This window comes from Acomys russatus, chromosome 14, assembly GCF_903995435.1.
Source record: "Acomys russatus chromosome 14, mAcoRus1.1, whole genome shotgun sequence".
Taxonomy (NCBI): domain Eukaryota; kingdom Metazoa; phylum Chordata; class Mammalia; order Rodentia; family Muridae; genus Acomys; species Acomys russatus.
In genome coordinates, this window is record NC_067150.1 from 45,734,470 (window position 1) to 45,759,586 (window position 25,117).

Here is a 25,117-nt window from a genome sequence, read left to right on the forward strand (position 1 = left end):
CACCAAGAAGCATTTAAAGAAATGTACAGTGTCCTTAGTCAGCAGGGAAATGCAAATTAAACTCTGAGATTTCGTCTTACACCTGTCAAAATAGCTAAGATCAAAAACTCAAGTGACATCACATGCTGGTAAGAATGTGGAAAAAGGGGAACACTCTTTCACTGCTGGTGGGGATGCAAACTTGTACAACCACTTTGGAAATCAATCTGGCGCTTTCTCAGGAAAATTGGGAATAGCTCTACCTCAAGACCTAGCTATACCACTCCCAGGCATATACCCAAAGATGCTCCACCATACCACAAGGACACTTGCTCAACTATGTTCATAGCAACTTTAATTCATAAATAGCCAGAACATGGAAACAACCTAGATGTCCTTCAACTAAAGAATGAGTAAAGAAATGGTGGTCCACGTACACAATGAAAAACTACTCAGCTTAAAAACAAGGAAATCTTGAAATCTGCAAATGGATGGCAATAGAAACTATCATCCTGAGTGAGGTAACCCAGACCCAGAAAGACACACATGGTACGTACTCATAAATAAGTGGATAATCGCCATATAGTACGGGATAACTATTCTACAATCCACAAAGAAGTAACATGGAGGGCCCAAGGGAGGATGCTTGAATCTCACTCAGAAGAGTAAATAGAATAAACAGTGGAAGTGGATGGAGAGAGGGAACTGGGTAGGAGAAGGTGTGAGGACAAAAATGAGGGTGGGGATAAGATGTGGGCAAGTGGGGGGCAGGAGGTGAAAAGTCTGGGAGAGAGAAGGGAAGTTGAGGGGTGAGGCATACTGAGGCAAGCTGGAGACCAGTGACAGGGTAGGCTCCAAGAAGGATACGGGGCGGGAGGGTAGCTCTAGCTGAAATTCCTACCAACGAGATTTGAAATGGAGACTGAAGTGGCCACCCTCTAGCCAGGCAAGACTCCTGGTGGAGGGAGGGGAACACAACCCACCCACACAACCTTTAAACCCAAATTTACCCTGCCTAAAAGTGTAGGGATAAAGATGGAGCAGAGATTGAGGGAATGTCCAACCAATGACTAGCCCAACTGCATGGAACCGAGCAAATCCCTCACACTATTAATGATATGCTGCTACACTTGCAGACAAGAGCCTAACATGGCTGTCCTAGAGAGACTCCACCCAGCAGTAGATTGAAACAGATGATGAGACCCACAGCCAAACATTAAGCAGAGCCCGAGGTGTCCTGTGGATGAGTGGAGGGGAAGGACAGAGGGACATGGAGGGAACAAGAACTCCACAAGATGACCAACAGAGTCAACTAACCTAGCCCCATAAGGGCTTACAGAGACGGAAGCCAACCAAAGAGCATGCATGGTCTGGACCTAGGCCCCTGACACAGATGTAATATATGCATCTTGGTCTTTATGTGGGTCCTCTAGCAAGTGGAGCAGGGACTGTCTCTGCCATGAACTCTGTTGCCTGCCTTGGATCACTTCCCCCTAGCCAGGCTGCCTTGCCAGGCTCAGTGGAAGAGAATGAGCTCAGTCCTAATGTGACTTGATAGGATGCTGGGGCGCGTTGATGGGGGAGGGGAGTAGAAAGGGAGAGGGGAAAGAGGGAAAAGGATGGGAGGCTGGAACTGGGAGGAGAGGAGGAAAGGGGCTGTGTTCCGGATGTAAAGTGAATAAATAAACTTAAGAAGAAAATCTTAGAATATCAAGTCTCTTCTTGGTAACTAGCTATCCTTCCTCTGAGTGCCACCAGGTCTTCCCATCCAGGGGACATGGTCAGAAAAGGGGCACCAGAGTTCGTGTGAGTCAGATCTCACTCTCCACGGTGGAGAGTATCATGTTCGTCGGCTAGGTCTTGGTAGGGGTTCGAAGCTTACTGCCTATATTCTCCTTGGCTGGTGCCTTAGTTTGAGGAGGACCCCAGGATCCAGATCTGCCTGTCATAAAGTTCTTCTTGTAGGTTTCCAGGACCCTGTGGGTCCTACTATTTCCTCTTTCTTCCATGCTACTCTTGCCTAAAGTCTCAATCGGGTATCTTCTCCTCTGACCCACTTTCTTGGTAAGTAAAGATTTTCATGGACTAGTGTTTTGATATAAGTGAGTATATACCGTTTGTCTCTTTTTGCTTCTGGGTGAACTCACTCATTATGATAATTTCTAGATCAATCCATTTGTCCACAAATTTCGGGAATTCCTCGTTTTTAATAGCTGAGTAGTATTCCAAGAAGAGACTTGATATTCTGAGAGCATATATAGGGGGAGGAGGTCTCCCTCAGTCACAGACATAGGGGAGGGGAGAAGGGGAGAAATGGGAGGGAGGGAAGAATGGGAGGGAAGGAACAGGGGACGGGCTAACAATCGAGATGTAATATGAATAAATTAATAAAAAAAAAGAAAAAAAGAAGAAGAAGAAAATCTTAGTAACTATGTAAGTCTAAAAGAAACAAATTTAAACTTAGTAATATATTTTATTTCTCCAAAAGATATGGAAAATGTAATTTTAACAAGTAATCAACAGAAATAAAATTATTAGCAAGAAATTTCACATTTTATCGTTTGTAGTTTTAGAAAATCCAATGTGTACAGTACTCAATTCAGAACAGTCACATTTCAAGGTCACTGGGCAGCACACACCTACAGGCACTGCTAAAGGTCAGATTTTAGGGACTGTGTTCACTGAGTGGCATCAGTATATACACAAGCATTTAAAATGAAACTCTTTCACCCTGAAGCCACAGACCTCCAGTTGATAAAGCAGGACTACATTTATATAAAGACAGTTCTGTCATCAATGCAGTAGGAAATGTCTTTATATAGATATCAGAAGAAAACACAGTGAGCGTCCTTAAATAGAAGCTTTCAAATATGCTTTGCCAACATAAAACCTGCTTCTGTTAATTTCTATCCAGGTCTGACAAACTAGATGAAAATGCCAGGACTAAAAGAAAAATATCTTTCTACCTAAGCGTAAGTCAAGAAAGTCTAGATAGAAAATAAGCTATAGAAGATATAAATTACTTAGATAAGGTTATAAATTAGAGCTGAAAGAGGAGTTAAAATATGGAGAGGGTATCCTAACCACACCCGAGCTAAGACCATTTGTGTTCCCAGGCTCAAGTAAAGTTCTAATTTACTTTGTCATATTCTGGACAAATATATTCAAAATACTTATGGAAATTATACCCTAAAGTCACATAGAACCAACTGTAGACTTACCTTCTATTATATTCCTACTGTAAGAATTATTTTAAAGGGCAATATAAAATAAAAACAAGGTTATAAAAGTAACGCTATATTTCAATTTATTTGCCTTATTTCAATACATTTATTAAAAATAAAACTCTTATCCTTTACCTGTGGCAGGATTGATGCTGGCCGCGATGTGAAAATGGCACAGTGCGTTGGCATGGTGAGAGATATGTCTTTGAACTTCATGGGTTGCAGTCTTGTCGGGCATCAGGTCAGTGTGAGTCACAAGAACAGACGACCTCCTCTGTCCTTTCCTTAAATTCTTCAAATGGTGTATTGTCTAAAATAGAAAAGTGATGTCCTAAGCCCAGCTCTGACAGCTCTAACAAATGCCAACCAGAGAAGTCTTTCTATTACTCAGAATTTTAAGACTGGCTTCCTGTGGAACTGATGGTTTTAAGATAAACTTTCTTAATTACAGTAGAACAATTTTTGATATGCTTTACGGTTGTTATAAAGTTTTATACTTTAAGGCAAAAAGCAGGTGCTCAAAAGTACTTACTCATGGTATCTACAAACTATGAACACAGGCTCCTGGTTAAGATTTAGAAGATCCAAAGGCTGAGTACTTTTGTGGCATGGGGAAGTTAGGGAGGTGCTTTAGAGTATTCCATATTCAAGAGATTTACTACTCAGAACAACAAAAATAAAGTCCCTGAATCTTCTTCCCAGGGAACAATGCCTCCCAAACTCACTTAGAATTAGATACTGACCTAAACTACAAGATGCATTATCCCCACTATAAAGAGGAAGACAGGATGCAGAACAGAATAGGACCTACTTGGAGCAGACAGAAATGCCGTCACTGAAGTGCTGATCTATGTGCACTACCTGGGGACAAGGCCAAGCATCACCCCTCTAGGCCAGCGGTCTAGCACTGAACTATCTATCTCCCAAGCCCCTGGCATGTACGATTTATTTAAATTAAGAAATTAAGTTTAAATTAAGACAAAAGCTCTTCACAGCATGGCCGTCCACATGCATGATTTTGGACATGGGGCCCTGATCATTCGTGGAATCGCTTCGGCATAGCACAGCCTCACTCTTCAGTCTATGCTCACCCCCAACTACCACAACTTCCCATTCTTTCCCTTTGTTCTCACAGTCAGTAGGCGACACTATGCTAGCAATTCTTTTCTTCTAACATAATGTATCCGGTCCTCCTTTCTATCATCCCCTTGTCCTGCAGAAGATACTATCATTTCAATGTATGTTCTCTGCTGTCTCCCTGCTATTGAGCTGCTGGTTTCTTAGGCCTCCTGGCCCAAACTGCCGGTAAATTTTTTCCAATAGATACTTGACACTCAATAAAAACATAATGCTATTTATTTTTCTCTTAGAACAAAACATAATTTTAAACTATGCACAATCACACAAACCTAGCAATGAGGAGTTTCATAGGAGATGGTATCAGAAAGCACAGTATGTGAGACAAATTCTACCACTCAGTTATGCCCTAAGCCCTGACCTACAGGATTCAAATTGAGAAGGGCCCTACATAGTATACCTGTAACTAGGTTTTTCCTTTTAAAACTTTTTCAAGCATTATTAATAACATTGCTAAAAGATGGCAAAAGCTTGTCAAATTGCTGACGTCCATGTTGTGCTAAAAAGAAGTGTATCGGGCATCAGAGCAGACACAAAGGCTTAGTCATCAGACACTTAAGCATAACTTGAAAATAAAGCCTGCTGTATAAATATAAAAAATAATAGTAAGCACTCAGTTAGTATTTCAGTCTTGGTCCCATTAAATGTCCATATTAAAAAAAAAAAGATTTTTGAACTGGTTTGACTTACTTTTAATTCATTTAAGTTTTGGCTATTTTTAAAAATGTGTTATTAGTGGCCAATGACAGAGAATAAACAACCACTAGAGCCTGCTTGCTTCATATAAAACTCATATTGAGCACCAATCTTAAATTATCAAACTCAAAATATTTGTACTTGACAAAACAAGTACAAATTTAACCATACAGTCACTAAACTATTTAACTACATAAAATACAAGTATAACTAGTAATAAAGAATGTGTGTAACTTGTTAAGCATGAAAACAGTTATGAAACATTTCGTTAATTATCTTAATTGTATAAAGAAAATTTATACAAACACACATGACTGTACAGGTTAGATTAAATTCCATTATCCCCTCTCCACCCAAAACACACATTTTTCTTAACATAGTTTTATAATAAGGCTATTTTCAACTGGAGAAATGGCTCAACAGTTAAAAACCCTGGCTGCTCTTCCAGGGGGTCCAGGTTTAATTCCCAGCACCAACATGGTAGCCCACAACCATATGACTCCAGTTTCAACAGATCCGAGGGCCTCCTCTTCTGAAATCTGTGGGTACCAGATATGCATGTTAAAGCGTATTTACTATATAAAATACCTTTTGCTTTGAATACTATGTATGCCTCATTTTATTTCTAATCATTTTATATACAATAATTTATACAATTTTAGATGCAAATTCTTATAATTTTGTTTTGATTTTATTTCTATTCTGTTACTGGGTTGTGTTTTTTCTATACTATTCTGAGACAGAGTCTCATGTCCCCCAGGCTGGCTTCCAGTTTGCTGTTTGGTTTTAAGATTGACTTTGAACTCCTTAATTTTGCTTCTACCTCCCAAGTGCTAGGATTACAAGTATGTATACCACACAAGACACACACACAATTATTTTATGTATATGAGTGTTTTGCTCATATGTATGTCTGTGTACCATGTGAGTGCTTTGTGCACACAGAGATCAGAAGAGCTCCCCTGGCACTGGAGTTAAGGGTGTATGTGAGCCACTATGTAGTACTGGGAATCCAACCTGTGTTCTCTGCAAGAACAATACTCTTAATGGCTGAACCATATATCCAGCCTTCTCACACTATATTTTTTAAATGGAAAAATTATTTCACTTTCAAAATGTTCAGACAGAGTCACTGTACAGCACTGATGTGAGTTCACATGTGTCTAACAGCGGTTTGCTTTTTAGACAGTTTCGTAAGCCGCCCAGGCAGACTCTAAACTCCCTACGTAGCTAAGTGTGTCCTCGGAATTCTCCTGAGTGCTACAACTACAGATGTGCACCGCATGCCCAGCCTCTAGCATACTTTTTGTTAGTTGTTTTCTGTTCTTGCTGTGCTCCTGGTGTTTTGTTTTCAGAAGGAGTATTACTCTGTAGCCCAGACTGGCCTCAAGTTCTCAATCCTCCTGTCTCTGCCTCTCAGGCCGTTGAATCACAGGCATGCAATATCAAATCCAGCTCAACCACACAGAGCTTCTCTGCCTGACATCTTAATACATAATTATCTTTATTCTTTAGGAACAAAATGATATAAAAACAAAGTATTTAGAATTAATTTCAATAGACTTTTATATATTTTACTAGTTAAAACTAAGTACTCCTACAGATAAGATTTTGACATTTGACCTACAAATTAAAACACCAAGTTTGTTACTTATCGAGACTCTATGCCTAAAATAATCACTACATTTAGCTTCGTAACAGCACACACTGAGTAGTCTCACAAGCATGAAGTAAGAATTCACATCCGGGCAAGGTTGTGCACTCCTGTAATCCCAGCACTCGGGAGGCAGAGGCAGGCAGACCACTGTGAGTTGGAGGTCAGCCTGGTCTACACAGCTAGTACAGGACAGCCAAGGCTACACAGGGAAACCCTGTCTTGAAAAAACAAAAACAAAAACCAGTTTTAACTTCAACACATGTTCATATGCACCATATCTGGCAAATCTTCAACATCAGTTTACACTTTAGACCACATAGTACCTCAAGAGCATGCTGGATTCTGTCTTTGTGTTTTCCAGCAGAAGAGAGGTTGCTGGCAGTGCTGGAGGTAGTGGTCTCACAGATCTGCTCGCCCAAGAGGCAGTCTTCTGGTAACAATGTCTCTGCCCAGAGCCGACACACACCATCATGGCATGAAGTCAGTAAGACATTACAGACAGAGCCTCTAGCAGCAAAGAGAAACATAACGCTATGAGTATCAATGCCATCCATGAACTAAAGCTATCTGTAGTGGCTCTTTGTGTATTAAGACAGTATTAATATAAAACACTATACAGAAAAAGTAATTCATCCAAAGGCTTGCCATCGTTCTCTGGGACACCATAAGAACTGGGATATGGTGTAAACAACAGCTACAGGAGCTAAGGCTTGATTGTACATGTGCCATTTCAAACCAGGCCCTAAGGAACACTAGAATCTTCTAAACAACTAAAGAGCAGAAAGAAGCCTAACTGCTACAAGTTAGAGGGTGATCTTAATAAAAAATCATTAAATATAACTAGTTTATGGCAGTAGTTCTATCATTTATGACATCTTGACAATCCAAAGAGTTGTAAATAGACAAACAAAAAAATATCTATCTTCATAATATGACTGTAAGAAGAGTATTGTTACAAACTGTAAATCAATGTCATTAAGTTAAAGGAAGTTAAAAAGTTCTTGTAATATCAAGCAGCTGAATACACTGACTGCTTATTATAAAAGAACAAAGAATTCCTCCTCCCATGTGTGAGGTGGGGGGAGGTTAGGGGTTGGGTTGGCTGGATTCAGAGCCCTGTACACACCAGGCAGGTGCTCTACCAACTAAGCTACAGGCTCCAAATACTTTTCCTTTTTAAAAATTGCTCATGGGAAGATGACTTGGTGGTTAAAGAGTACTTGCTACTCTTGAAGAGGACAAGGGTTCAATCCCAACACCCACATGGCAGCTCACAACCTCCTTAAGTCCATTCCTAGGAGACCCAAGGCCTTCTGCTGCCATCTATGGACACCAGGCAAAGATGTGGTACACATGCATATATTCAGGCAAATGCATATACATATAGGACAAAAGGAAATAAATCTTGGAACTAAAAAGATGGCTTAGGGGCCAAGAGCACTTGCTGCTCTTCCACAAGCCGAAGGTTCTGTCCCAGCACCCACATACTGGCTCAAAACTATGTGTAACTTAATTCCAGGGGAAACCGATGCCCTCTTCTGGTCTCTGTAGGCACTGCAAGCATATGATGCACAGACATGCATGCAGGTAAAACAATCTTACATATAAAATAAACGTATAAGTAAATAGCCAAGAGTGGTGGCGTACACCTGTAATTCCAGTAGAGGCAAGAGGATCTCTGTGAGTTCGAGGCTAGCCTGCTGAAATTACAAGTATGCGCCACCACTGCCCAGCAGTCTCTGGCATTTGGAATTCAGGATTCACTCTCTCTTTTTGAATGAATCAAATAAATCTTTAATTTGGACTCCAGAGACAGATAAATTTGCTACATTATTTCCCTATTATGTGCCGTTTCTGTCATGTATAAACTGCTCTAAGATGCTTTATCAGATGAATAAGCCTTTCTAAGCAAGCTTCTGAGCATCCAACAATGTTCTTAAATCTGTACGTACAATACAGGAATCATCTGAATGTTCTGTTTGCACGTTATTTAATATTCTGAGTACTTTTAAGAGATATCACAACAATGAGAAAATTTTATATAATTAATCCTCTAAACAGATGGTTCCAAATCTGTGAATTCAACCAATTGCACATCAAAAATATTTTTTGGGGGGAAAAAAGTGCATCTATACTGAAAATTTACACTTTTTCATGATATTTTCCTCTACCAATAAAAGTAAAAAAAAAAAAAAAAAAAAGAAACGACAAAATTATGTAATATCTATTCTGTAGCTGTTATCATAAATAACCTAGAGACAACTTAAAATATATGGGAAGATACCCGTACATTACATGTAAATAATGTACCACTTTATTCTATAGAGGACTTGAGCATTTGCAGATTTTGGGAAGTTCCAGAGCCAATATCTCAAAGGTATAAAGAAATGACTAATTAATACTTTAGCCACATATGTCCCAGCTCTAGGTAATATGGTACCATCTCAACACACACACGACTGCACATGCATGTAATATTAACATTACGGAAAATGATTACTTATTATTATGATTAAGAAACTCTTGTAAAATGCTTTGAGATCCTATTGGTAATCCTAGCATCAAAAAAGCACAACCTAACCAGTTTACTCACTGTAAATTATATTCTTACCACCATGTACATTATTAATAGTTTGTAACTTTTCCTCAATGTGCACTTTCCTATTTACTAGCAAAACTCTCCTCTCTGGGATCTTACACTTCTAATGCCTCTCACAACACCAGCTAATGTTGTCTGGGCAAACAGCATGTGCTGTGGTCTGTACTAAATACTTCACCACACAAGCACATCTGCCTCACCACTCTGAGACGTTACTTATTATTACCCTCATTCAACAGAGAGGAAAATCGAGAAGGAAAGCTTAAGAAATCTATTCACAAGCTCACAGGGCTAATGACAGAAATAGAACCTGAATTCAGACAGCTTCATTCCAGTCTGTTAGTCAGTACATATCAGTTCAGTGAAAATTCCATTTTCATTCTTTTTATAAACATTTAAGAATATAAATTAGAGCTGGGAGGCACGCCTTTAATCCCAGCACTTGGGAGGCAGAGGCAGGTGGATCTCTGTGAGTTCCAGGTCAGCCTGGTCTACAGAATGATTCCAAGACAGCCAGGGAAACCTTGTCTCAAAAAAGTGTGTGTGTGTGTGTGTGTGTGTGTGTGTGTGTGTGTGTGTGTGTGTGTGTCAGAGGTTAAGAGCACCAACCCTCTGCTCTTCCAGAGGTCCTGAGTCCAATTCCCAGCAACCACATGGTGGCTCACAACCATCTATAATGAGATCTGGTGCCCTCTTCTGGCAGGCAGGCATACATGCAGGCAGAACACTATACACAAAATTAATAAATAAGTCTTTTTTTTTTTTTTTAATTAATGTAGTATGAAACATGTATCCAACCTGGGCATATACTTGCTAGTTTTACGCCATGAGAAACCTGTCACTGCTCGAGGATGTGCCAAGTAAACAAAGGAAAACTGAGTAGAAGCCTGTCTCCTTTTCACTTCATGGCTATCCTGAGGTATGATTGAAGACTTCCAGCCAGTCATAGGGTACCACACTTTCAGAAGACAGTCATCCTGCAAAAGATATAGGTTCATATAAAACTAATTGCATATATGCAATTAAAATTGGTAGTGTAAGCTTTAAAAACAAAATATATTTTAAAAACACAATATGTAACCAACGTACTATGAAACCAAACCTACAATGATATTTTATTACTGTAAAAAAAAATGGGCAATTTATTCATTACCAGCCTTCCCTGTGTACTAGTATTTTTCAAATAGAGACTAAGGGTACATAAAGTCCTGCTCATGATTGGAGGGAGGATACTAGTCCCACGAACGTGTTATCTATCAACCACTGCTATCAACCTCTCCTGTTTTAAGGCATCTACAAGGATAAAACCATCTTAAATACAGGCTAGTTCTTGCTCTACGTTAAGAATTAGCAAAACTTTTTCTACAGAGCAAAATAAATGACAGAAAACAAGCCAGGCTTCATAGGTCTGTTGGTTTTGCTTTACTTTTTGAAACCCTTTAAAAATGTTTTAAGGGGGGAGAGCTGGGGAGATTGCTCAGTGATTAGGAATACTGCCTACTCTTCCATAGGACCCAGCTTCAATTCCCAGGATCCACATGGCAGCTCACAACTACCTGTAACCCCAGTTCTGAAGATTTGATGCTCGCTTCACCCTACCTGAGCACTGCACGCACGGCACATACACGTAAGATAAAAAGTAAGGAAACTAAAGGTTAAAGACAGGGGCTGGAGAGTTGGCTTAGCAGTGAAGAGCACCTGTTGCTCTTGCAGAGGACCTGGCTTCAGTCCCAGTATCTGCATGGTGGTTCACAACGCGGGGTTCAGGAGTCCTGCACCTTCTGAGCTCTACAGGCACCAAGCATGCAGGCAGTGCGTGCATACACATACATTCAAGCAAACACTTATACACTTACGTTTAAATTAAAAACAACAATGTAAAGAACACAAACAAGCAATAAATTAAGAAAAAATTAAAAATTATTTTTTAGCACTTGGCTAATAATATTCTGATGCCTCCTTTAAGTGATTTAAAAAGAAAGCATTTAGCTAGCCAATGAAACCATTTCTATTCCTAAAGTACTTACAGGTATGACAACAGCACTGACTCATCAAGTGATATGTCCGTGTGTTAATATCCATGCTGAGTATGCAGGTGCATGCACCTATGCACACACATGTGGAGGCAGAAGAGAACCCCAGGTGCTTTCCTATAACATTCTGTGCTTTACTGCCTTGAAGCAGGGCCTCTCGTTAAATGGGAAGCTCACCATCTTGGCTGGTATGGCTAGCCAGCATGCTCTTGGGAACCACCTATCTCCTCTCCTAAAACGCTGAAATCACAGGCTTATACAACCATGCCCATGTTTTTATGTAGTTCAGGTTAATTAAGAGGCCCTGTCTTAAAATGTAATAAACAAGTAAACAAGATGAAGAGTGACTACACACCCATATAATCCCCCCCTTACACACACACACACACACATACACACACACACACACACACACACACACGCACACACACACTCAACAGGAAACAGTGAGAATGTTGTTCCTACTGTCAAAAGGCAGCTATATTCTGAGATGACAGCAATGTTCTGTAACATAGTGGTGATGAATTTATGGGTCTTTACATTTGTCAAAATTCATTGAAAGATGCACTTAAATACACACTTTTATATAAATTATCTGAGTAAGTTAATTTGAAAAGGAAAAAAAGATAACAAGATTCATGTATTTATTTTAACAACAGAAAAAAATGACAACTACTTGATGTTCATTAAGAGTTGTCTGAAGCGGGGCGAGGTGGAGAATGGCAGAGGCAGGTGTATCTCATGAGTCTGAGGGCAGCCTGTCTACAAAGCCCAGAGCAGCCAAGGCTACACAGAGAAAGCCTGTCTCAAGGAAACAGAAAAAAAACAAAAGAAAAAAAAAAGTCATCTGAGGCTAGGAGTATAGCTCTGTGATACAGCATTTGCCTTACTTGCATGAGGCCTTGAATTCCATCCCAAGCACTAATAACAACAACAATAATAACAATAATAGTAATAATAAATCTGTATTATTTTTAAAAGTGTGTGGCTATGCTAAATTGTAGTACATTTACTCACACAATGAAAAATGGCAGGGCCCTTAAAAAGACATTATAGCCAAGCATGGTACATGTGTGTACACACACACACACAAGATTCCAGCACTGCACTGGGAATGCTGAGCCAGGATGAATTACAGACTAGCTTGAGCGGAGAGACTATTAAAAATAAAAAATTTAATCAAGTACTTTGTTAGTAAAGATGGCTCATTATAAGTAAAATTTTACTTAAAGCTCAGATAAAAATTCCAAATACCCTTAAGCCAAGAAAAATGTAATTCTGCACTTATAAAAAATGAATCTTATCAACAAAACTACCCGATAACATTCAAAATCCTGAAAGAAATTGGACTGGTGTCTCCTAACAGCTCAACTGAAGTCTGTCAGCTGCGCTGAGGAGGAGTGGGAGGTGCTCCCTGGGAGAGCACACAGCACCCATCTGCTTCACCAGACCACACCAACTCAGCTTTATCAGCACAACAGATGGGGCCGTGGGGACAAAAACTGCCCGGCATTCTAAAGTCAGCTTCTGTCCTTTTCTCAAGAGAATCTAAATTGATATTCTATCTCTCAAAAACCTGAGGAAATAATCTTCTTAGATCCAATGCAATTGCTAACTAACCCTCAAAGGATTCTTACCAATAAAATATTCTTATCGTTCATTAGAATTATTAAACAGCTTTTTGGAAAACTGAATACAAGCTTAGGGCAATAAAATTAAACAAGTAAAAATTCTCAGTAATCTGCCATGGCTGTAGGTGATATAATTCAAAGACAGAGATATTTGGTTCCTGATAATATAGCCAAAGCGGAGGGCCTTGAGGAGCTCCATGTATAGTCACCTACTGAAGGGAAACAGGCTTTAGTCTGGTGTCTTATCCCTACACATAGTACCAAAGCATCTTTCAGAGTCATTAATGATAAGAATCCTAATAAAGATGGACATACAATGAATCTGATTATTATACACAGGTCTTTACCAAGCTTTACAGCGCCAAATGGGCAAGCCAGGAGGCAAAGCCCTGCCAACCCAGCTTCAGGGGAAGATGAGGCAGGAAGACCACAAGTTCAAAGCCATCTTTGGCAACTAAGACCTTGTCTCAAGACAACAATTTAACTGTTGATTACATCTTATTGTTTGTGTGTGTGTGTGTGTGTGTGTGTGTGTGTGTGTGTGTGTGTGTGTGTGTCCCCAAAGTGTGTCTGTGAGTGGGCACACACACATGCCATGCCGTTCAAGTGGAAGACAGAGGACAACTTGCGGTAATCAGTTCTTCCCTTCAACCACACAGAGCCTGGAAATCAAGTTCAGGCTGTTAGTCAGGTGGCAAATGCTGAGCCACTCTATGACCCCAAAAAAATATTGTAAATGGGGAAGGGGGTAAGAATATAGCTCACTGGCAAATTTACCCTGTATGTTCAAAGTCCTAGACTCAATGTCCCGTAACACTAATAAAATAAAGTGCCAATGATTCTGTCAAAAGACCATATACCCAAACCTGGCATGATAGCAGAGGGGAGGAGGTAGAAGTTCCCAGATGAAGGTCATCCCCAGTTACATGTGAGCTTCAGGCCTGTCTGAGCTATATGAGACCTTGTCTCAAAAAATAAAAGCGTATCACCAGGCATAATCATGCACATCTTTCGTCTCAGCATCTAACACATAGAAGCAAAGAGATCTTTGTAAGTTAGAGCCAGCTTTCTACATAATTGACTTAAAAATACATCCTATGGGACTCAGAGGCCTACAGACACTCAGACAAGTTCTCTGCCACTGAGTGGCACCCCAGCTCAAATGTGTACTTCTTGATTCAGTTGTTACATAATTTTAGTATCTTAGAATCATTATAGAGCTTGTGTCTGAACATAACATGGAAGGAATCGAGAAGAGCACAGGGTCTGTCTAGGTGGGCTCACTCATGACAGCTTTACACAGCTCGTGAGTAGATTATGAATATGTCCTAAAGGAGAGGCACAAGGACAGTCCATGGGCACAGACCAAGGAAAGGGGCAAGCACCAGACACGAACCTGTCAGAGGGCACTCAAAAACTAAGAGAATGCGCATAGTCAGAGAAAAGATCCAAAAACTAAACCTGGGTACTCCAATATTAAAAGTAGGCAGCTGGCTGTGGCAAACACCCATAATCCCAGGACTTCAGAGGTACAGGCAAAAGGACCAGAAGGCCATCCTCAGCCACGCCATGAGCTGGAAACCAACCGAGAGCCACAGGGTCCTGTTCTCCCCGGGGGAGGGGAAAATTATAAAGGACAGTGAGAATTACAAACCGGCAGAGGACGGTTACTCTAGGACAGTAAAAATGCTCTACATAACAGTTTAATGTCAGATCCATGTGCTTATAAACTTAGCCATGTCTGCTGATGAACACAAAATTGAGTCTTAAGATGCAACACTGACTTTGGGTGCCAACAGTTGCTGATAAGAGTTCATCAGCTGAAATAAATGCACCACCCCATAGGAGAATGAACAACAACGGAAGATGTGCATGTTTAGAGGCCAAACAGCACCTGAGATTTCTCTGTACCTTCCTCAGTTTTCCTGTGAATCCAAAGTACTCTTTTAAAAAAAAAATAGGACTTAAAAGAAAGAAGTAACTAATTGCGTTGATTCATACTTATAGGTTAAGTAAGAATTAACCACAAGATTCAGTAACAGGAAGTCTGATGACAATTAGAGGACTGCTGGTAGGTGGGCTCAACTGAAAATGAGGAAAAACCCATGCAGACAATAAGCAGAAACCACCCTTTTTGGTTTCACAAGGAAGGCAGAGAAACAAGGCAGAAACCGAGCAGTGTTCCTGTTATTCCCACTTGTTGAAGCAGACACTAAGCCATTCTCCTGACAACTGCAGAAGCACCCTCCTGGCTCAGCTCCCCACCATTAGGACTAGCACTAGGCGGCACCACCGTGCCCGGCTTAAATAAGCTGGTCTTGTCTTGTTGCACAGGCTCTCACTGTGCAACCCTGACCAGCCTCAGGTAGAACTCAGCAGGTAGACCAGTCGGCCTCCACTCATGAGTGCCGAGATGTGAATGGTGTGCACGCCAAGACTTGTTTTAAAGGCATAGTGGTTCAGACAGTAGCACAAGTCAAGCAATAAACACACTGCAGAGAAGAGCCCAGAAACTGATACAAAGACATGTAGACACTTGATTTTACGACAAAAGTAGCTCCAGAGAGCAAAGAAAAAGAAGCTTTTCAATAAATTATTTCAGACCCCTGGATATATAGACAGATATATAGAAAAAATAAACTATCTTTGTCTAGCATTTCCCCAAAATCATGAAAATTACTAAATGTCAAATACAAAGTACCCAGCTTCTGAAGCAAGGGTTCTCAACCTAACAGATGCTTTTGCCCACTGTCTGTCCCTAACAGGCCTTAGCAATCTGGTGTGTCAGTTTTCAACTGAAAGCATCTACTTCTGAAGTTTCTCAGCCCTAATCTCAGTCCTCGGCCAATTACTGACGTGTAAAGAATATGTATATAAGACATGAATTTGGGTGGGTAGGGAGGTGGAAAGAACCTGGGAGGAGATGGGGAGGAGGAGGTGTATGGTCAAAATACATTGTATGGAAAAATATAAATAAATTTGAAGGGCACGTATAAGGACTTCAATGTATCTGAGTAAGGCTGGCTCTCACATTTAAGTCAGTTGGTTCATTTGAGAAAAGGGGTATTAGCCAGGCATGGTGGCACACGCCTCTACCCCTAGTACTCTGAGAGGTCGGTAGAGTCAGGGTAATTGCTGAGTTCAAGGCCAGTCTGATCCAGGCAGGACAGCCAAGGCTACACAGAGAAACCTGAAACCAAGCAACAACAACAACAAAAAGAAAGAAAGAATGAATGAAAGAAAGAAAGAAAGAAAAGAAGGAAGGAAGGAAGAAGGCCATATAAAAGCATATTGCTGTGTTCCTTAAGTATACACCTCAATGCAGTCAATTTTGTCTGATCATTTCCAATGTGATGAGTTGTTAACAGTCAAGACAGAAGAAATCTAGAGTAACCTGGAAGACAGGCTTCGGGGCACGCCTGTGGAGGACTACCCTCTGCCCGCTGTGGGTAGAAGCGTCCCCCGGCTAGGAGCCTAGATTACACTAAATGGAGAAAAAGGAGCTGAGAGGCACCATGCGTTTGTCTCTCTGCTTCTTGACTATGGATGCAATATGACCTGCGCTGCAAGCTTCTGCCACTATGACTTCCCCCACAGTGATGATCTATAACTCAGAACTGCAGCCAAAACTAATTTTTCTCCCCTAAAGTTGTTTGGTCAGAAGTTTTTATCACAGTAGCAGGAAAGAAGCTAAGACTGCTCCCAACTCTACGTATCCTTATATCAACATGTGATTCTAGAGAGGCATAGAAACTAAGACCCAAAGTTCCACTGAAGAACTACCACCTCTCTACTTCCATAACTGCTGCTTCAAGGAAATGCTTCAACAAAGCAAAGCAGTGTTAGCAATCCATGTGATGTCTTAGAGATCACAAATATTTGATACACATGACAGTTGCTAGACATCTCAAAATATTTTCACCATTGTGCTTAGAAACGTCTAGTGATGGGAAGCACTGCTGAGCAGCGCAGGATCGTAATCCTCCTGTCTACAGTGCGGCACAGTCTTCCTATTGTCTTCTTGCAATTCTTGAGCAACCGCCTCTGTGCCAAGCAGCTACTTGGCCACAAGACAGTAAAGCTGATGGCTTCACAACTAGAGATACCCAAAGGAATCTAAGACACCTGCACTCCTGTGTTTACCTTAGGACTATTCACAATGACCAAGGCCTGAGGAGCTGAGGGGTCTGTCAACAGACAAGTGCATAAAGAAGCTGTGATACATTTCATAATGGGGGGCCTGACTGTTTTTGTTGTTTGGAAGGTTGCTTTATTTGGGGTGAGGGGCATCGCTTGAGACAGAATCATACTATATAGCCATGGCTGGTCTTGAACTCATGATCCTCCTGCCTCCACCTCAGCCTCCCAAGTGCTAGGATTATAAAAATGTGCCAACACAGCCTGCCATGAAGTTGTTTTAAGAATTTTTAAAGTCTCTCTCTGTGTGTGTGTGTGTGTGTGTGTGTGTGTGTGTGTGTGTGTGTGTGTGTTTACATGCACCTATCTGCAGGAGCCCACAGAGGCCAGAAATGGTCACTGGGCACCCTGATACTGGAGTTATAGGCAACTGTAAGGCACCATGCAGGTGCTGGGAACCAAACCCAGGTCCTCTGCAACTCTGCAACAGCAATGTGTGCATTTACCCTCCAAGCCATTTCCCCAACCTCTACAATGGAGCTTTAGTTTGCCATTAAAAAATAAATAACTTTGTGATTTGCAGGAAATGAATTGAACTGGAACTCCTCTCATGCTAAAAGGAAGTTGTTGTCTGACACGGTGTGAATGTATGTATTGTATGGCCAGTTGCCAAAGGGAAAGAAATGACAAGAAGTCCCTAAGGCTCAGAATTTAGTGACCCAGGAAATACACTTGAGAATCAGCCCAGGGTGCCCTCTGTGGAATGCTTACAGTCTTTATCTCTCATAAGAGTAAATACACAGTTTCTTTCCCTAGTTTATGAAATGGCAAAATTCAGTATTGATTTTCTTTTTGTTTTTGTTTTTGTTTTTTGTTTTTTCGAGACAGGGTTTCTCTGTGTAGCCTTGGCTGTCCTGGACTCACTTTGTAGACCAGGTTGGCCTCAAACTCACAGAGACGCACCTATCTCCCTGCCTCCCAAGTACTGGGATTAAAGGCATGAGCCACTATGTCAAACTTTGGGCTCATTGAGTTAAAAAAAATAATAAGTACACCAAGTTGAATGAGCATGGAATGGGATGTGAGTCTGGCAAGAGTTGAATATCATCAAAATGCAATGTATGGAATTCTCAAAAGTTAATTTTAAAACTTTAAATGTAAATGCACGGTGAACCCACATGTAGAAGGAGAGGTCTGATTCTTCTAAGTTGACTTCCATACATCACTCACTCCCGTTCAATCTCCGTCCCCTCCCTCCTGCCACATACATACTAGATGTAAAAAATTGCATATAATTGCACTAAAGTAAAATAGGAATAATAATAGACATTATTTCCCAAGTGTTTACTGTCTGTAAAGATCATACCAGATCTTTTAGAAACATTTCCCCATTTTACAGAGCTGAGAACTGAGCTCAGTACTTCAGCAATGAAGGCCACTGCTCACCATCACTGAGCTGTATCTCCAGCTCACAACAGTTCCACTCTATTTCAAGTACGCTTTGCAGGAGAATTATCTCAATGTATAGAAGACAACTGGAAATGAACACAAGCAGTATTTTCAGTTGTTTTGTTTGAGAGCTTTGGATTTTTTTGGCTTGCTCCCTTACCTTTCCAGCAGTAGCAAAATATTCACCATCAGGAGACCATTCCATCAAATGTACAGACACCGAGGTTCTAGGAACAAATAAATGTCACACTCATCAGGAGTTTCTGCCCCCATAACAATACAAAGTATTCCTCCTTCCTAAAACCATAATAAAACTGATCCAAAGTACACTTTCAAAAACAAAGAATATACATGATAGCTGCACATGATATTGCTACATCTGCCCCAATCAAAATCCTCAGTATAACAAGTTAAAGACAGCTTTCACCTTCCCTGGTTAACTGGGGGCCGGACGTACATGTATTCCCATTGTCACTCTCATTTCAACACGTTAAGGAGCAATTCCTATGTGTCAATTCTGTCAGATCAAATACTGAACTGTAAACATGAAATTTTTTCACTTTTGTGGAAACAACTAAAGCATAGATTAAATAATATTATAATAAATTTTGCGTTTAAAAAAAAAGGTTACTTTAGATTTCTAAAACATAATACCACCAAAAAGTAAGACCTTTGTAAGAAAGAGCACAGTCTAGGATGCATTTTTAGTGAATGGATTTCACAACACTTAGACACTAACTTGCACTGCCAGATGCACTTCCAATCACTTAAAGCAGGAGGGATTTTATTATCAATTTCTTCCTCCTCTTCTAGAATATCATTTCCTGGAGGAGCCCACAGCTGAATCGAATCAGTTGCTGTTAACAATCTGTTATCTGAAAATTAAAAAATGCTCTGATGAACAACCAAGGACTACCCAAGACAAGCACTGCACACATGGGGTCTGTTAGGTCTGTACATTATCAAATGCAAATACACAACACAGCTATGACAAACACATGGGGCCAGTTCAAAAGAAACCTCCTAGGAGAAGGAAAAGGAAGAAAAAGAACCTAAGAAAGACTCATTATCAGGGAAGACTTGAGAAAAACAAACACTTAACTGCCAAGGGCGTCCTCTAGCAAGCCTGAGAGCGGCTGAAGGGGAGTGCCTCGGCTCAGGCGCCCTCTACAGCGGGAGTATTCTCAAGATGTGATCAAAACTAAAAGTAAAGTTTTCTACATGGAATATAAAACAACCCTTATTAACTGTGACTATAAAAGGAGATAACCCTATTTATCATTACAGGTTTCCAATCTTTGCACATTAAAGACTTATTTCCTGAAATATACAATAATGACATAAAGTAGAGGATGTTTCCATCCCTGACTTATTTATGACTCTGTAGATGAAATAAGACTAAGGCATAACACATGTTAACTAAAAACAAAACAAAAACAAAAAGCCAAATCACTGGTTCTTGAAATAAAACAGGAGAAGGCAAAGGCTGAAAAGCAGAGGGAAGAAAGTTAAGCTCTGTGCAAAGCAATGTGTACCCAGAAAAAAATGTATACTAAATTCATTCATCAAAAAAAAACACACTTGTAACTTTTTTCTCATCAAAGATTATGACATTTTAATTATGGATTTAAATAAAATGATTCATTTTAACAATTTCTAAACATAGTTGCTAAATACCTTGAGGGTCCCATGCTAAGTTGTATGTCACAGAACTCAAAAAGAACTGCCCAGTTTTAAGCCACTGACACTTGAGTTGCTGAAACATGTAGAAAGAAAGAAAAAAAAAAAGTTTTTTAAATGTTTCCAAATTCCAATTTTTATCATTTTCTTCAATTTAAACTTATAAAGTAAAGATATAAATATTTCACTACTACGTTTAAAGTGACTTCCAGTAGCCCGCTTACAGGTCAAGCTTCCTTCTTTCTCCACACACACTTTGCATGTGTGAGCGCCCTGCCCTTCACTTCTCCATCTGAAAGCCCCCTGTTTCACAATGGCTTGCCTACATCATCAGCCTTCAGCCCTAACATCGTACCCGCACCCAAAATACTTCCACACTCCGTCACCACAGCCCTGACTACACACAGTTAGTTTATGTGTCTGACTTTCCTATCAGACAGCAACCCTTTAAAGGAAGAAAGGATGTCATAATAACTTGGGGGGACTTGGCACTGATGTTTAACATTTTGTGCTTGCCTGATTTTTGTTCTTTTTTTTTTTTTTTTTTTAAACAGGGGTCTGATCTCAAGTAGTCCCAGCTGGCCTGAACTTGCCATGTAGCAAAGGATGACATAGAACTCCTTATTCTCCTGCCTCCACCTCCCAAGTTCGGAGTTATAGGCAATTACTAGCATGACCAGTATACAGCGTTGTTAGGAATAGGGTTGGGAAGGGTTTAGGTGAAAAGCTCTTATTTTGTTTTTGGTCTTTTGCTCAGTCTGAGGTTTCTCTGAGATGGGTCTAGCCACGTAGCCTAGTCCTGCATGCAGTGACTCTTCTGCTGCCTCCAAGCAGGAGTCACTGCTCTAATCGATTACCTTCAGCACATGCTGTAGCTACTATAAAGATGCTAGATTCTCTTTATTAGAGTTGGAGATGGCACAGCAGAAGACCCAAGTGCCGTTCCTAACACCTACCTCAGGAGCCTCACAACTTCTTGTCACGTTAGCTACAAGGGATCTGACACTCTCTTCTGGCCTCCATGAGCCCCTGCACACGCACACATGCACACACACAAAGAAAAATAAATCATTTTGAAATGTTTATTAATGCACAGAAATGGGCTCACTGTCTAAAGATTTGAAATACATATGTAATTCACAATCATGAATCTATTTTATTTGAGTTATTTCTATCTAATCCTTTCATTCTACAAGGTAATTAAAAGTTTAAAAGTCAGTCAGGTGCGGTGGTGCATGCCTGTAATCCTAGCACTCAGGAAAGCAGAGGCAGGTGGATCTCTATGAGTTCGAGGACAGCCTGGTCTACAAAGAGAGTCCAGGACAGCCAAGACTACACAGAGAAACCCTGTCAGGGACAGGGGCTGGGGGTAGCTTAAAAGTCAAAAGCTTTTGGCATAGAATACAGTATTCTGAAAAAATAAAACTACATATTTCCTTTTTTTTTTTTTTTTTTTTTTTTTGGATGTAAGTAGAAAATGCCCTTTTGTAAAACACACACACATACACACACACAGTACAACATAGTCGCATCATGCATGTGACATACAGAGGTCAGAGTGGGGTCAGATCCCCTGGAATGGGAGTTACATGAAGCTGTGAGCCACTATGAGGGTCCTGGGACCCTAACCCACATGCTCAACAAGGCAGGAAGTGCTCTGAAAAAGTAACATCTCTCTAGCCTCTGATTCTGAGTTTTCTTTACTGTGTTCCTGGTAATAAGTCCAGGGCCTGGTGCACACTAAGCAAGAGCTCAGTCACTGATCCCTACCTCTTAGCCACTGTACAATTTAATGGCTATTTATAATGAAAAAAGAGATTTTAATTTAATTTAGATATATAAAAACAAGCATAAGATTTCAATTAGAACTGGTTTTAAAAAAAAAACATGTAGAGATGAGTAAAATAGCTCACATCTGTAGTTCCAACTACCATTGGAGGCAGAGGATAAAAGAAAGGCTTGAGCACAGGCATTTGAAGCCATCCTAGGCCACATAGCAAGACATCATCTCAGCATATAAGTAAATCAAATAAAAGAAATCTTAAACTTCTTACAGGGCCAGCGATGTAGCTCTGCTGGTAGAGGGCCTGCCCAACACCCACACAGCCCTAGATGACCCTCAACACAGCACACACTAGAGTGCTGGTGCATACCCACTCTACAAGCATTCAGGTGTAGGAGGATCATAAGGTCAAGATCATCATCTCGTAAACAGTAAGTTCAAGGCCAACCTGGAATACCTGAAACCCAAAAAGTACTCAAAAAGTACTTATAAATATATAATTTGACATTGAGATTCAGGTTCACAATTTTAATTATTTTCAGTGATGGTAGATTTCTAAAGGAATTCAGTTTGGAATCCTTTTTAATTGTTGTGTACATGATGTAAGCATATGTACATACGTGCATATTTGTGTGAGTGCAGGTGCACATATGCCAAAGCACGCATGTGGACATCAGAGGACAACCCTGATTGTCCAGCTCTCCTTTTTCTTGTTTGTTTGTTTTTGTTGTTGTTATTTGCCAGTAAGCTTACCATGCAATCTCATATCTCACAACTGCTTCCAACCTTACATGGTTCAGGATATTCTTTTTTTTTTTAAAGATGTATTTATTTATTATGTATACAGTGTTCTGCCTCCATGACAGAAGAGGGCATTAGATCACATTATAGATGGTTACCAGCCACCATGTGATTGCTGGGAATTGAACTCAGGACCTCTGGAAGAGGAGTCAGTGCTCTTAACCTCTGAGCCACCTCTCCAGCCCATGGTTCAGGATATTCAAACTCAGGTCCTCACACTTGTTCAATATCTAAGTCTCCTTCTCCGGCCTACTTGTAAAATCTCTTAACTGGTTGATGATTCTAACCATATAGGATTTTCTTAACATTAAGTAATATAAATTACAGCATTCAGAATATATGTGAATGGTTCTTAATGTGATATGCTAACTGCTTAGCTGGCCGGTGAACTTACAGTAAGTGTGTAACTCCACTAAACAGTGTTTAGGGTGGTCTGAATACACTAGATAATACTTTAAATAACTGGACATAACAATAACCAAAAGAAGCAAGCCGCCTACTTGTGAGGGGACCGTATGTGCTACACTGTAAATAATAAAGCAGCACTCTGGCAAAAAGTTTAAAATAAATAAGCATATCAGGGCATGGTGGCTCGTGCCTGTCACCACGTCACTGCGAAGACTGCAGCAAGAGGGGGAGGAATAATTGAAGGAGAATTTACAGTGTATATAGTACAGATAGAGCTGTCTGAGGAGGTATTATTACAGACACTTGGAGTCTGTGGAAGGCAGTCCTGCAGCTGCGCAGAAAGGTCAGCATCCACAGAACAGCCAGCGCCCTAAAGGGAGGGCAGCTGAACACAGCAGAAGCCCAAGTGTGGCTGCAAGAGGGAAAGAGGGAGGGCTAAAGGAGAACAGTGTGGTGCTGGGTGGAAGATGGGAGGGTGTAGTCTATTTGCATGTCTACAACCTCCAAGAACTATGGCACCCTTGCACAATTTTGAGAAGAGAAGCACACACCCTCTCTAAGGAGAAGAAAGAAGAAAGAAACATTAATTAGATTAGAAAACTAGTACCAGACACTAGTAGTACCCAAGAAAAAGAAAGAGCAGTTCAGACTAGGGTAGATCTCAACACAGGAATGACAATTAGCACTACTCTAAAAGCTTAGGTTTCTACAGGCCTTTACTAAACCTCACAGACATTCCTTCCTACCACTATCTGCGTGGCTTCCTAAGCACCTGTATTGCTGTTGTAAACAGAGTCTAAGGAAACAAGAAAACTAACTAGATTCAAGCTAACCAAAACAAAAACAACAACAATAATAATAAATTCAAATGAAGTTTTAAAATATTCTATTAACAATTAATACTTACACTGTTTCTCTTATGAGAATTTACACCCAGGGGCTCAAAAATACAAACAGCATTCCCGTATGAGGCCGCAACCTAAAGAAGAACAAACACAGGTTACAGTGCTTACAAGAGAGTAAACTATAACCTTGTTTGCACAACAATGTATAAACTAATTTCATATAATCCAATTCCAATATATCTTCATGGTTTATTCCTACAAATAAACCTGGCAGTGTAGCAGATTTAACAATCTCTGTTTCCAGGCAGGAACGGCAGTGCACCCTTTAAATCCCAGCATTCAGGAGGCAAAGAATCTCTATGAGTTCAAGGCTAGCCTGATCTACAGAGTGAGTTACGGCAGCCAGGACTATTACACAGAGAAACCCTGTCTCAAAACCAAAAAGAAAAAACAAAAACTAATATCTGTTACCAAAACATTCAGTAGGCTTATTTTAAAATTACAAAGTTATCCTATTAAAAAAAATTTTTTTTTTACACCGGGCGTGGTGGCGCATGCCTTTAATCCCAGCACTCAGGAGGCAGAGGCAGATGGATTGCTGTGAGTTCAAGGCCAGCCTGGTCTACAAAGGGAGTCCAAGACAGCCAAGGCTACACAGAGAGACCCTGTCTTAAAAAGCAACAAAAAATAAAAAATAAAAAATTTCATCTCAGCCAGCTCTATTGTATATACTTTTAAATCCTTGCTTCCATGAAATTAATTGTGATTATCATGAACACTTAGGTAATTTATTAAAATTGATCTCTGCAACCAGGCATGGTGGCGCACACCTTTAATCCCAGCACTTGGGAGACAGAGGTAGGCCGATCTCTCTTAGTTCGAGGCCAGCCTGTTCTACAAAGTGAGTCCAGGACAGTCAAGGCTACACAGAGAAACTCTGTCTCAAAAAAACCAAAAAAATGAAAAATAAAATTGCAAGCTCAAAGCTACCTTGCTTGGGCTAGGTGTGGTGGCACACGCCTTTTAATCCCAGCACTCAGGAGGCAGAGGCAGGTGGA

General features: G+C 40.4%; 1 protein-coding gene across 4 annotated transcripts in view; it reads right to left on the minus strand.

The window, feature by feature from the left end:
* Dmxl2 (Dmx like 2) overlaps window positions 1-25,117 on the minus strand; it is a 128,538-nt gene that overhangs the window by 81,768 nt on the left and 21,653 nt on the right. For all 4 annotated transcript variants that reach the window (XM_051156466.1, XM_051156464.1, XM_051156465.1 and 1 more), the window contains exons 3-9: window positions 24,122-24,193; window positions 20,220-20,298; window positions 19,282-19,417; window positions 18,703-18,769; window positions 10,091-10,269; window positions 7,017-7,200; window positions 3,339-3,513 (exon numbers count right to left, since the gene is read on the minus strand). In XM_051156466.1, the coding sequence (XP_051012423.1) occupies window positions 3,339-3,513; window positions 7,017-7,200; window positions 10,091-10,269; window positions 18,703-18,769; window positions 19,282-19,417; window positions 20,220-20,298; window positions 24,122-24,193 (892 nt within the window). The remainder of the gene's footprint in view (window positions 1-3,338; window positions 3,514-7,016; window positions 7,201-10,090; window positions 10,270-18,702; window positions 18,770-19,281; window positions 19,418-20,219; window positions 20,299-24,121; window positions 24,194-25,117) is intronic.